The following is a 13,920-nucleotide window of genomic DNA, read 5'->3' on the forward strand; positions in this document are numbered from 1 at the left end:
TACCTAACATATGTTTATTTATTTAATACACTATGGAAGACTTACAGCTAAACAAAAACTAATCAATAGAAGGAAGTCATAGTCGACAGAGAGCCAATTAAAAGTCCTCGCATATAATATAATTGAAACATATTATCTCCTAACTTAATTAGCTATCATTCCCAATTATTATCTTTCATAACTAAAAAGACCCACAAGGGACACAATTGGTATTTATACCTAATCTGAAATATTTATTACCATGACCAATAAGTTATGTGCCTAACTTCAGAACTTGTGTCGAAATAAAACCAATAAATAATAAGTAAATATTTATAATAATTAAATTGCTTATAACTAAATTAAATGGACGGACCGGTATATCACAGGTTAGTTATATACATTTCCATTAGTATACATTCGTTACCAAACTTCTAAATAATAGGAGTTAATACTTCACACAGATTCCGCATTCGGTATCTAAAGTTTTCTTTAGTTATAAAATAATTTTTTTAAATAATTTGAACACCAAATAATTATAGATTTCTACATCATTATAACACATTTTTTTCTATTTTGCCCAGAAAATATCGTTTAATATAATCATTTTTTTCCCCCTAAATAATCAACATTTTAAAAAAACTTTATATACCGAATTTTTAAGTCAAACATTAAATGGCACTAGAGATTAAAATATTAGATTCAAATGCGTTTTAAACTGGCTATTTATAACATTTTGAAGAAAATAATAATTTCATAATAGAGTACATACAACAGTACAAGTACTTTTGGACGATTGATAAAAAAACTAAAAATATCAATTAAATCACTGTTAAATAATCAATTATATTAATTTTAATATATCTTACAATTACGGCAGTGTATAATTTTGTATAAGTGTTTCCTTTAGTTTTATTAGTTAAAATCAATTCCTTTTGCAATACTTTTTACGTACTTGATAATAACAGTCTCAATTAAGTACTATAAACATTTCGTTGCCTACATTATTATATTCTCGCATATTCGAAACTGATACATATAAAATCTAGCTCAACTATATAAAATAAAAACTAACTTCTTAAAAATAAGGAATGTGCGATATAAATGTCGTGTTCTCTTGTTCGTATTATGCACCTAGTCAAATAGGTATATAGTATGTCGTATTTTCGTGGGACATACCCGAACCTATCCAAAAGGGGTGTAGTCCTAAAATTGTACAGCATACATAGCAATTGTACTGAGATTCTATAATTAGACTTTAATACAGAATATACTCTGCTTTTACGAATTTATTTTTATCAAGACTTTTATTACGAGATTTGAGCTTCATATTGTTCACACAAACTTAACTTTACTACCTACAAAAAAGTCTTTCGTTCACCTTCAACAAAGACAAAAAGAAAAGAACGAATTCCTGCTTCGTATTCATACAAATGTTAAGGCCCCAGTACACGTTGGCCCAAGTGCGGCCAATACACGCCATCACCAATGTGTACACGGGGTATTGGTGCAGGTTGGCGGACATTTGTCAAGGTTGGCGCGCATTCGGCGAGTTGTCGGTTTTTTGGGCACACATCAAAGGAATCGTGGCCCAGCTTGGCGAGTGGTGTTTACACATTCGGCCAATGTTTAGTTCGTCACCGACCGCTGAGGATAAAGTACACTTTTGTGTTGCGTGTAAAAATAAATATAGTAGTGTAGTATAATATAAATATATATAGTAGTGTACAAATAAATAGCCGAAGCCTTAATTACTTCGACGTCCATCGCAAGTGGTTTGCCAGGCAGGAATGAGCCATGCGCCAATGTGTAAACACCATTTGATAGTGGCCTACATTCGTGCATTGCAAAGCTTGGCCCAACACAGGCCAATGTGTACTGGGGGCTTTAGACTTTTCTATATATTTGAGTGCGTAGGTATGTATTTGTGTGTGTTTGTGTGTCAGTTTGCAGGTTTATCGTGCAGCCAGGCACGGAAGATGGGCAGTGTGCTGGGGTAGTGTGTGGGTGGCTGTGGTTCTTCAGTTTCTTCACGGAATGGGTATGTGCCTATCAGGATCGGTAGTTGCAGCTTCACTTCCTTTTCTAAGCTTTTAGGCTCGATTATAAACTGGAAAAATAAAGGTATTTTTATACAGATTGCTTTTTGTTGTAAAAGTTTAGAGAATAGATCAACATGACTAACAGCCAGTTTCTTCATCAAAAGTTAAAGCCAAAGTAAACGTCAAAGTAATGTCTAAAGTAAAAGTAAAGGTCAAATTCAATTTTTCTATTAGTTTTGCTGTGACTTTAACCTTAAAAAAACGTATTTGACCGTAACTTTTACTTTAGACATTACTTTAACTTTAACTTTTGATGAAGAAACTGGCCGTAAGTAGGTATCTGAACTGATTTCCTCGCTGCAACGCGTTTGTGCGTATGCGCAAGCGTGATAAAATTTGCCGGAACAATCGACAAGTTCCCGGGTTTTTTAATTAGTACTGGTTTGAAGTTTGTAAATCTACCAATTTTGAAACTGGTTGAATTTTTTTGTGGTTTAGAAAAGCAACTCACGCCCTTCGAAAGATTTTTATTGGCGTCAAGTTGAACACTGCGCGATACGGCACACATCTACACACTCTACGGGATATCTTTATCTACGAATAGGTTGCAATACTCACAAAGACATCATAGTGCACAGATATAAGATGGCAGCCGCGCAGGTTGGTGGGCGGCAGCGGCGGCACGTACAGCAGCTCGTGGCGCCACGTGTCGGCGCCGCCGGGCCGCGTCTTGCCGTGCGTCAGCGACGCTAGCTCGCGCACCTCCTTGGCCGCCACCTTGCCGTGCGCTGAGTATTGGATCGTCTGGAATAATTACGAATATTTGGAACTCCAATGGAAGATACCAGTGGGATAAAATCCCGACCAAGCCTGACTTCCTATGTGAAAGGTGAAACTTACGGATAGCGGCAGGTTTCATTTCACATTAATAGCATTTTCTGTTTTGGATGGAAGCCTCCTCCGAATCCGAGACCTCAATCTTTTACAAACTATTTCTTTTTGTGTCCGATGCCAATAAATCTTTCGTAAAGTTCGGTCTTACTATGCTGACATGTTATGAGACTGGCGTAGAACGGGGACGTGCATATAATGTCGGGACACATAATGTCGGGACACCTTTTCACACACGGTTGGTTAACCCCATGGTAAGTTATTAATTAACTTGTGTTATGGGTGCTAACACAACTGATAAACTACATATAGCTACATATTTATAAATACATATTGCATATGTCGATGTATTACGTATGGACGGCGAGCTATCCATTACTCACCATCCAAAAGCTGTATGCATAATATTGAGTACCTATCATGCCATTATCTGAGACCTAATAATGTAATACTGGCTAGACTAATAAAAAACTACGAATTCGACATTATCATCATTAGAATGATGAGCAAAAAACAAAAAAGTTCATTTATTCGTGAGCGAACAAAAAATCTTATTGAACAAGGCCTTTGACCGATAGGTCGTGATCGTGACTTCAAATTATAATTCCGTCAATATTATGCACCGTAAAAACGTTCGGTAATAAAAAGCGAAAAAACGGAAATACCGATGCATCATGATTTGCTTCGTCGAAAAACGTGAAAGTCCAGTCTTATGAGCTAGTTTGCATGTTTTGTTTTTGTTATACAAACCTACTTGTATCAATATGTTTATGCATTATCTTTTTTTGACTAAGAAGGTTTCGTAGACTATAGTAACAATTTTGGACGCAAAGCTTCTCGACAAAACCTATCTGTACGAACAAATGCGCAAGGAGTCAAAATGGCTAACTTCAGAAATGCGAAGTTAACTGGCGCGACATTTAGGCAGCACATGTGATCATAATGACTGGCGATTGGAGACCAGCCAGGACATAAGTAATATAGTGCACAAGCATGATGATATACCAGTATTTAACATACCTCAGTAAGCGCAGCCCTTGTAGCCTTAATAGTAGTTTTAGAGTTATTGAGCAGGGTCGCAGTCAGCACGATGCTTTCCCCCGGCACGTACGCGCCGCGGTCCAGCGCCACGCCGCACGTGACAGACCCGCCGCCGACGCAGCCCACGCCGAGACGATGTTCTACGCTGCATTCGAACTGTTGCTGGGGGATAGCGGGCTTTATTTATTGGAGGATAAGACTGGTGTTTTTTGAGATGAATGGTCTATCCCAGCGGTTCCCGAATTCTTTTGGCTTCGGAACCCTTTTCGTTTCACCATTTTTCGGCGGAACCTTAGCTTAAGTAAGAAGTAAACTAAAGACGTAAATACACTTAGGTACGGCTCGTGGCGTGTGGTAGCGCACCAAATGGTTATATGGTTAGAGACATATTCATTATACTCAGACGTAGCATGGCTATCTGCCACACGGGCCAGAAAACAATTTAGCTGCCCTTGACTTTGTGTATTATGTGAATAGTTTTCAGTTTGAAGACTGACAAAGTAAACGCAAAAAGAAATAGATTGGGTTTGTACAGGTGCGAGGCGAGCGAGCGCGATTTTTTTTAACTATAAGAAGTTCTTAGCACCCGCTAGCATTGAAAGAAATTCAGTGGTAGCCTTTATCGCGAGCGAAGCGAGCGCGATTTTTTTTTTAGTTTAAGTACCTACATACACAAAATAAACAAAACCACTGTAAATTAATAAGGTCTCAAAAAGTACAATATCCACACAAAAAAGCAAATTATGCAAATGAATAAGAAGCAGCTAGAGTAGAAAGCGCTATTGCTTTTTCTAAACCAGAGGAATAAAAAATAAACATCAAAGGAAACCTCGACGGAAGAGCGTGAAATTTTTTCGGTGTTGGATACTTGAGCAATTAAACGAATATAAAAGCATCACACGTAACATGGAGTCGCGAGCGAAGCGAGCGCGAAATTTTCGGATTCGCGGAGGTGCAAAAATTGGAAATGTCACACTTTGATTCATGGTAAAAATAGCCACTGGCAATACTGTATGCCGTGTCAATTCACGTCCTGTCAAATGTAGGAAAACGTATAATCCTAGCGATGGGGATTCTCGCCACAGAGTGTCTTTGGTTAGCACGTGTGCCTAGAATTTTCAGCTGTTTTCAGTGTTTTTGTGACCTTTTGTGACTTAATTTTGTGTCTGTGTGTTGTCCCTGTGTTTGTTATCGGTGGTGTATTGTTATTTGGGTAAATAACTAGTTTTAATAAGCACTATGGATTGCAATAAACCTCCCGACCCCGACCCTCCTGACATCTCTGTATTTGCTCCTCTTTCCCCCAACTATCCACTGTCCCAATTCGCCGATGTTGCTTGCAGTATCGCGGACTCCCACACCTCATCACCCTCTAATGCCAGGAAACGCTGCGGAGATGAATCAAACATTGCCGTGTCAACCCCGCCACCAAAACAACAAAGAAATTTAGTTGGCCGCAGCAGGTACTCTGCTATAGATAAGGCACCATTTATTGTCCACGTCTCTCGATTGGAGCCCCAGCCTAACGCCGGTACGTCTCTGCATCCAGTTACTTTTGGGATATTTCTTCAAAAGCACAATATAACTAACATTGTCCGCGATGGCGTTAAAAAAGTCGGCAGGAATCGTGTATCAGTAGAATTTAAATCCCCTCAGGATGCGAATTCATTTATCATTAATAATATCCTTCCCAAAAACAGTTTTGTGGCCTCTATCCCTACTTTTAATATTACTCGCATGGGTGTTGTTACTGGTGTGCCCACTGATTTGAATGAAGAAGAAGCTAAAAGATACCTACAGGTCCCTTCAGGTTGTGGTGAAATTCTTAAAGTTAGACGGATAAATAGGAAAGTGGTGATTGATGGAGTGGCCGAATTTAAGGCTACAGAAACATGTGTCCTTACCTTTGACGGTCAGGTATTACCGCAAAGAGTCTTCTGTTGTTACACTTCCCTTCCAGTCCAACAGTATGTTTACCCCACCATCCAGTGCCGTAAGTGCTGTAGGTTCGGTCATGTGGAACTTGTGTGCCGGTCTAAACCCCGCTGCAGTAAATGCGGCCATGATCACCCTGGTGATGGTTGCAGCATTTCTGAGGCGGAGGCATTCTGTGTGCTCTGCTCGGGGAATCATTTTGCGAATAGCAAATCATGCCCAGAGTTGGGCAGACAGAAGGCCATTAAGACCGTTATGGCTGAGAAGTCCCTTTCTTATGCTGAAGCCAGCAAAACTATCCCACTTGTTTCTCGCAACTATGCAAATGCTACAAAAGCAGTTCCGGCTCCCACTCAGTCATACCGCAAAACCGTTTTTCTTAAGCCAAAGACCCATGCCCCTCTATCCCCCTCTTACGATAAAGCTGCTCATCAGCAAATCATTAACTCCCCTGCATCTTCACAGCCTGATGGCTGTGCTCTAAATAACCCATTCATTGGCAATAATACATCATCACTTATAGATATCCTTATTAAACTTTTGACTACAATTTTATCTACTAATAATGCTGAAATACCGTCCAACGTTGCCTATCAACTAGTTAATCTTCTCCCAAATATTAGAAATGGCGTCCCGCCAAATATTCCTGCAATGGAATGTGAGGAGCGTGTGGCATAAGAAACACGACCTCATATTCCTTCTAAATAAATTCAAGCCACTGGCTTGCTCAATCGCTGAGACTTGGCTCACACCGAGTCTCAGTTTTAATATACCACTTTTTAATATTCTCAGATGTGACAGATCTGATGGCTATGGAGGGTCGGCTCTCCTTGTGAATAATCGTGTTCCACTTTCGACCTTAAGTCTTTCTGCTCTGGATGGTGACATGAATATAGTTGCAGGTAGAATTGAAGGTATCACAGTTCTATCTGTGTATATCTCTCACCCACAGCACAGGTTCTTAACTACCATTAGAGAAATCTTAAATAATATTGTAGGACCCGTACTTGTCATGGGTGATTTCAATTGTCATCATTTTAGATGGGGTTCCAATCGCTGCGATTCCTTTGGGGAAGGTTTAGTAGAAATCTTGGATGACCTAGACCTTTGCATCCTAAATGATGGTAGCCCTACTCGTAGATCCCTTCCCGGACAGCAAAAGAGTTGTGTAGACCTCACATTCTGTTCCGTAGAGTTGGCGGCATCAATTCATTGGCAATGTACTACCCTTACGCATGGTAGCGACCATTACCCCATTGTTATAACATTTCTTAATAAAACCTATTTACAGAAAACTTCTCCTCCACTATTGAAGTACAACTTGTCCAAACCCGATTGGACGAAGTTTTCATCTTTACTGGAGGAGAAAATTAGTATACTTCCAAATTTAACTTCAAGTTACCAAGATACTTCTGGTCACTGCCATGCTAAGAGATGTTACGATGACTTTATCGCGGCCATTACTTCAAGTGCAGACTCATCCTTCCCGTTGCGTAACTGTGCCAAAAATAAAATTCCATCACCCCCTTGGTGGGACCAAGAATGCACATCGGCTGTTAAAGAAAGGAAAGAGGCCGAAAAACAGTACAATGAATCGATGAATAGCGACAATCTTATACGGTACAGACGAGTGTTTGCTCAATCTCGGCGGCTTCTTCATAAGAAGAAACGTCGTGGTTGGGTTAAGTTTTGCACTTCTCTATCCCCTTCCACTCCCATATCAGCAGTATGGAAGAGCATTAATCGTTTTAGGCGAGGCTGCTCCCCATCTATCTCTTCCCCCATCACGAGAGAAACTGCTGAATCCTTCTTCGACAAAATTGCTCCAGCCTTTGTTCCTTCATTTCCAGAACTTCTGCTACCGTCTGTAAATATTTTGGATGATCCTATGGATGAACCATTTTCGTTGAAGGAACTTGATGCGGTGTTGCGTCATGTTAGGGATTCCGCTCCAGGCATGGACGGAATACCGTATTCATTTATAGCTCATTCCGGTTCTAAAGCTAAGCAATACTACCTTGACATTGTTAATTATTGCTATCAATATGGTTGGGTTCCTGACCAGTGGAAATTACAAATAGTCATTCCGCTTCTAAAGCCCGGCAAGACTGCTGATGACCCGAATGGCCTTAGACCAATTGCTTTGTCCTCCGTGTTGGCTAAGTTACTGGAACACTTAATTAAAAATAGGCTTGAGTGGTTGGTTGAGTCTAGGGATTCACTGCCGAGCCATCAGTTTGGCTTTAGAAAGGGGCTTAGTACCATGGATAGTGTGGCAATTCTGGTAACCGACATCCGTACAGCTTTTTCCAAAAATGAATCTGCTGTAGCCGCATTCCTTGACATATCTTCCGCATACGACAGCGTTCTTCTTCCAGTCCTCAGGCAGAAATTGCAACAGCTGAGGATTCCAGGTAAGATGATACAATGTATATGCGCACTCCTCATGTCTCGCTCATTAATGCTCAGAGTGCAGGGGGAAGTATTCGAGATGAGGCAGACGTGGAAAGGCCTTCCGCAAGGCTCTGTTTTAAGCCCTCTACTTTACAACCTCTATACGGCAGACATTGGCTCCAGCCTCAATGCTGATTGTCACTTACTGCAATATGCTGATGATCTGGTGTTATATGTTGTTAATTCTTCCATAGAGGATGCTGCCTCATCCCTCTGCCTCTCCCTGGACTCTCTGCACACATGGCTTCTGGACCATGGTCTCTCATTATCTGCCCCAAAAAGCTCGGTAGTGATTTTCTCCCGAAAACGACTGATCCCTCAGGTCTCAGTGAACATCCAAGGACAAGGCATCCCTATAGCCCAAAAAGCAAAATTTTTAGGAGTTTATTTAGATTCAAAATTATCCGGTAGTCATCACATAAATTACTTAATTAAAAGATGCGAACGAGTTATCTCCATTTTGAAAGCTCTCTCTGGGGTCTGGTGGGGGGCACACCCCTTCGCTATGAAATTAATTTACAATGCTTTAGTCCGTAGCATTTTGGATTATGGGTCACACTTGGTGATTCCTGGTAACAAAGGTGCCTTGGCCGGCTTAGATAGGATCCAATCTCAATGCCTTCGGATCATCACAGGTTGCATGAAGTCGTCGCCTATTAACGCCTTACAGGTTGAATGCGCTGAACCTCCCTTAGCCCTGAGACGTCAGTACCTTGCTTCTCGTTTTTTGTCCAGGGTTATTCCCAAATCATCCCACCCTCTCATCCCAAAACTCAGAGAGCTTGACACTCTTTGTCACAGCTCAAAATATTGGGAACATAAAGAAATCCCCTTATTCCTGAAAGCATTCCGATTTTTTCAAAATTTAGAATCCCCTATTGCATCACATCCCAGACTTCCTTTATTTAATTATCCCTATGATGTACTGTGCTTCACCCCTAATATATTTTATAACATTGGCATATCTAAAAACTCCCCATCGGCAAATTCAACCTTTAATGCGGTTTTGGGTGAACGATGGACTGGGTTTCAAAGGTTCTTCACGGATGCTTCCAAATTGAATGGTGGTTATACTGGAGCCGCGGTTTATTACCAGAACTCGAAAATCATTATGAAATTCAGATGCCCAAAGGAGTCTTCTATATTTACAGGCGAGTGCGTGGCATTATTGGAAGCTTGTCACTTTATAGAGTCCCATGAGATCAACTTCGGAGTTATCTTTACTGACTCCCTTAGTTGTCTCCAAGCCCTATCCCAGAATCCCTTTAGATCTAAACTCCATTGTCCTATTATCCTGGATATCAAAAAGTCCCTTTTCTCCTGCTCTCGGCAAGAGAAAATTGTTCACTTAGTTTGGATCCCTAGCCACTGCGGTATAACGGGAAATGAATGTGCTGACGCATTGGCTAAAGATGCATGCACGTCCGAATCAGTGGACCTTGCACACTTCTCCCTTCAAGGGCATGACCTACTAAACGTTCCTAGATTGAGTCTTGAGGCTTCGTGGCAGGAATGGTGGAATATCTCCAGCAGAAAGAAGGGTAGTTCATATTACACTATCCAACCGGTTGTAAAATCAAAACCGTGGTTCAGTCATTTTAAAAAATACCCTAAACAGGTTATTTCAGTCCTGTGCAGAATACGATTAGGTCATTGTTGTACTCCGGTCTTCTTGCGCAAAATTCGGGTGCAGGACTCATCCCTCTGCGAGTGTGGACTGGATGAGGGTACCCTGGACCATATATTCTTTAATTGTCCCAATAACTCATCTTTTGATTTATATGGTCGTCTTCGAAATCTTAAGATTCCTCTCCCTACTAATTTCCGCTCCCTCTTAACTTACTCCTGTCCAGAATTGCTCCAGGCGCTATTGATGTCTATCCATCGAAATAATATTAAATTATAAACTGTGGCCTATTTATTTAGACCACTGTTTGTATAGTTGTGGTATATATGTTATTCGTTTTATGTTACTAACATATTGTTAATATTTATATATGTAAATGTATTTCTGTTTGTTTCAGTGCCGTCCTACTAACACGTTAAGTTACACAAGTTTGTCTTCAAGATCAATTTAATTTTATTCTTTATCAATCACAAGCACGACTTGCTTCTCATTCCACTTGTCATTGGCAGAATCGTCGACGTTTGCATCGACATGGATTGCCATAAATAAAAATAGAATAGAATAGAATCCTAGCGATGAAATAAGCCCAAAAAATGCGGTGATTTTTGGCCGACTCGCTACTTACTTTTGCCGATTGCCGAAGATCTGGAGGTATTAAGTTAATCTACAATTTGTAAAAAACGGAATTAAATTATCTGCTGCCGAGGCCTTCCCCGCCACTTGTCACGAAAGTACGAGAGTTACACTCCCGAGTACAGTACCCACCTACAGGCTACATGGTGCCTAAATGGAATTTTGGAATGCAATATTTAAAACAATTTAATTGAAAATGAATAATAATTTAATATTGTCAACAGTGAAACGATTTACCATATGGAAATCTTGAATTTTCCGCGGAACACCTGAGGGCCTGTCACGGAACCGCAGGGTTCCGCGGAACCCCATTTGGGAACGGCTGGTCTATCCTTCTCTGTACGAGAGGATATTGGCATTAAATGCCCAATGTTGCTGTGCCCTAACAGGGTCCACGGTTGAACTTAGCTATTAGCCTATTTTAACACCCTGACAAACTTGTGGAATGCATATAAATGATACGGATATGGAAGTCTGTGGCTAGCAATGAGACGATAAAAAAGGCAAGGTAGTATATAGAGGTACATAAGGGAGTTGATAAGGGTAATTAGTACATAGGGGTGTAGGGGTAGAACATGAGCGATTTCTTAGTGGGAGTACATAAGGTCAATACTGTCTTAATCTGAGTACATAAGTAAATGTGTAAGGAAGTACAAAGGGGTACCTAATACCAAGAAAGTACAGTAGGGAGTAAATCTTTGAACTAATTTAGCATCTTCGAAATAAGGCTCTCGAAGGATCTAAAGGTCGTCAAAGCCATGTGTTACTTAGCTAGCCTTGACAATACAATCAGAGCTTGAGTTACAGACATTAATGGAAGTACGCAATAATCAGGTGATGCTTGAGTGGTTCTGTAGTACCCAGTGCACTCACTGTGACTAGGTACAGTATGATGTTACGAGTTTGTTCCGCTAGTTAGATACCAGTGTAGGATATCCTGATATCTTTATTAGCGCAGTATCGGAGCAAAGGGTAAAGTTAACAGAATTGCAAAAACCGGGAAAAGTTGCTGATCGGCCGATAGTCTTTCATGAAAAACGAAAGAATTTTTCAAATCTGCCAGTCCAAGATTAAAGAGTTAAATTAAAGAAATTCTTATAGATAATTAATTAATTTTAATAATTACAATAATACAGAAACTACTGGATCTCTGATTAAAAAACCCTATTGAAAGCCAGACCCGACAGAGATGCTTTCGCATGTATACTATTAAAACTTAAATATAATACTCACAGACAAAACAGGTGGCTCCAAATTCAGATCAATGGGGTTCATCACAATAAAAACCTGTTGGTTCTTATGTGTCAGGCCGTTGGGTTCTCTCAGTGCTGCCTTACAGTAGTACTGGACCCAGCCGTGAGTGCCGAGGAAGGTGGACGGCAAGCCCATCGGCAGCCCCAACTTGAAGGGGAAGCTGTGGATGCCGGGGGATAGGATTGATGTGCCATGACCTGTGGATGGTACAAGTGGTATAGTTGCTGCTAAACTTAATGGCGGCTTGGATATCGCGCGTGTCACATTTTCGTTGCAAGGTTATAGTAGATACATGAGCGTACTTGGAAACTAATTGCGAAACAATATGTACATACTGTGAAGTCCTAGACACCTTACAAAAATAAATCATATGCCTTGTATTGTCTTAACCTTTACACTTAAAGTCAATATTTACACTAATGAAGGTTGAAATTTATGTTCAGTTTTGTTTTAACAGCTCACATTCCTCATGAGATTGTTAAATAGAATAGAATATGTACTTTTATTGAAGAGTATCACAATGAGCAGTGTTATTGTATTTTTTTTATTCTACGACAGAGCCTGTAGTAAATAGTCTGGACTCTGGACCATATATGGTCTGTTCTGTGACTATACACAGAGGATGCAAAAAGTTTTTATGCAACTTGTGATTGATAACTTAGCTTGCAGAAATAACATACCTGGTTCACCAAGAAGTCTCATCCTGAAGTCAATGTAATTCTCCTTGTCAAACAGCCTCTCATGTCGGCCAGAACCAACTCGCACAACACCCTCGCCAATAACATGGAAGTGTAGACCTAAAACCGAGTAATCAAAGTTTATATGTAATTGCAACACGAAGAAAAGGAAATGTTGGTGTATCTAAATTACATTTTAACCCAATTCAAAACAATGAAACATTTGAGTTAAGAAACATGCAATTAAGTGATACTACTCAAAGTTTAATTGGTATAAAACTGTGTTAAGTATTGTTACAAAATATCTGAAGTTGTCTCTTATTTACAATTGTACAATAAGTCTTACCTAATACTGGCGTGTCATCTTGCAACTCCATTAGAACTTTCCCAGACAAGAATTGACCAGGAAAATATAATAATGATGTGTTATCAAACACTATGAGGAACTTTAGAAGTTTGCGCGGCATTTTGACTATTTGCACTCCAAGTTAGTAATAAATTCGTCTTCTGATTACTTTTGTGGTAATGAAAACTAAAATGAAATAAATATAAAATGTTATTTAACAGTCATTAGTTGTTATTTACAGCATTGTAAACAAATGTTATCAACTGTTTATTATATAATTTAAAGCCCGGAAGCATTAACAATATTCCTCAACATTTTCACTTAACACTAACTTAAGTATTTTATTTTATGTATCAGATGAGATAATTCAAAAACCTTGTGGCTATGTGATAGTCACGCCCACGACGAGTCGACAATATCTCATTAAAGTTCTGCCATCGTAGGCTGTGTACAACAAAGTTGAGAAATATGTTAATCGAAGGCCATCAACTATGACCACGACTTGTACCCACACATAAAATAATGCACCATACCTTGAACGGTTTTATGAATGAAATCTATAGCAAAATATCACAAGTTACTGTCCACTGTAGTTAGGAACACTTTACACTTATTTTTGTTTCCTTTTTGTCAGCCATAAAGTTACTAAAATATAGTTTGCTTCGCTAACTTTACCTACTACGGAAACTTACTTATTTTGACGTTTCCGTGCGAAGAATTTCTGAACTTTTTGTTATCAGAAGCGTTCGAAAGTATCAAAATTGTTTAGTGAATTTGTAAATTATAATAAGAAAACATATAATATAGGGAAGTGATGTATTAAAGGACATCGCTTGATAAAGAGATGTACTAATTTAAGTAATTTTCGTTAACGCGGTTAATGTTGTTTTTTATTTTTTACTAAATGATGAACGCGTTCAAATAGTATGACAGCTTTTAACAGTCTGTTTTACATTATACTTTTCTATGTCACTCTGTGTCACTCCCAAATAGCTTGTCGTTTATTGGTGGAGAATTTCAATTTACATTTTGGTCCAATAG

The 13,920-nt window shown here is 39.4% G+C and overlaps 1 protein-coding gene and 1 long non-coding RNA gene across 3 annotated transcripts; one reads left to right on the top strand and one right to left on the bottom strand.

The window, feature by feature from the left end:
* Nucleotides 1–298: 298 nt before the first annotated feature.
* Nucleotides 299–13,590, bottom strand: LOC124632090 (arrestin domain-containing protein 4). Of its 2 annotated transcripts, none has more exons than XM_047166788.1 (8): nucleotides 13,413–13,590; nucleotides 12,880–13,065; nucleotides 12,537–12,653; nucleotides 11,836–12,053; nucleotides 3,933–4,115; nucleotides 2,640–2,825; nucleotides 1,870–2,089; nucleotides 299–1,418 (listed from the first exon to the last, which is right to left on the bottom strand). In XM_047166788.1, the coding sequence occupies exons 2-7, from the start codon at nucleotides 12,998–13,000 to the stop codon at nucleotides 1,922–1,924; spliced, it is 993 nt and encodes a 330-aa protein (XP_047022744.1). In that variant the 5' UTR covers nucleotides 13,001–13,065; nucleotides 13,413–13,590; the 3' UTR covers nucleotides 299–1,418; nucleotides 1,870–1,921. The 2 variants fall into 2 exon arrangements, with proteins under 2 accessions (XP_047022744.1, XP_047022824.1); XM_047166868.1 differs by lacking the exon at nucleotides 13,413–13,590 and adding an exon at nucleotides 13,255–13,380.
* LOC124632211 lies at nucleotides 5,113–10,537 on the top strand. Its single transcript, XR_006984602.1, has 2 exons — nucleotides 5,113–5,166; nucleotides 10,367–10,537. It is a non-coding gene; the product is annotated as an uncharacterized LOC124632211 (long non-coding RNA).
* Nucleotides 13,591–13,920: the final 330 nt, after the last annotated feature.

Source organism: Helicoverpa zea, chromosome 1 (assembly GCF_022581195.2).
Source record: "Helicoverpa zea isolate HzStark_Cry1AcR chromosome 1, ilHelZeax1.1, whole genome shotgun sequence".
Taxonomy (NCBI): Eukaryota; Metazoa; Arthropoda; class Insecta; order Lepidoptera; family Noctuidae; genus Helicoverpa; species Helicoverpa zea.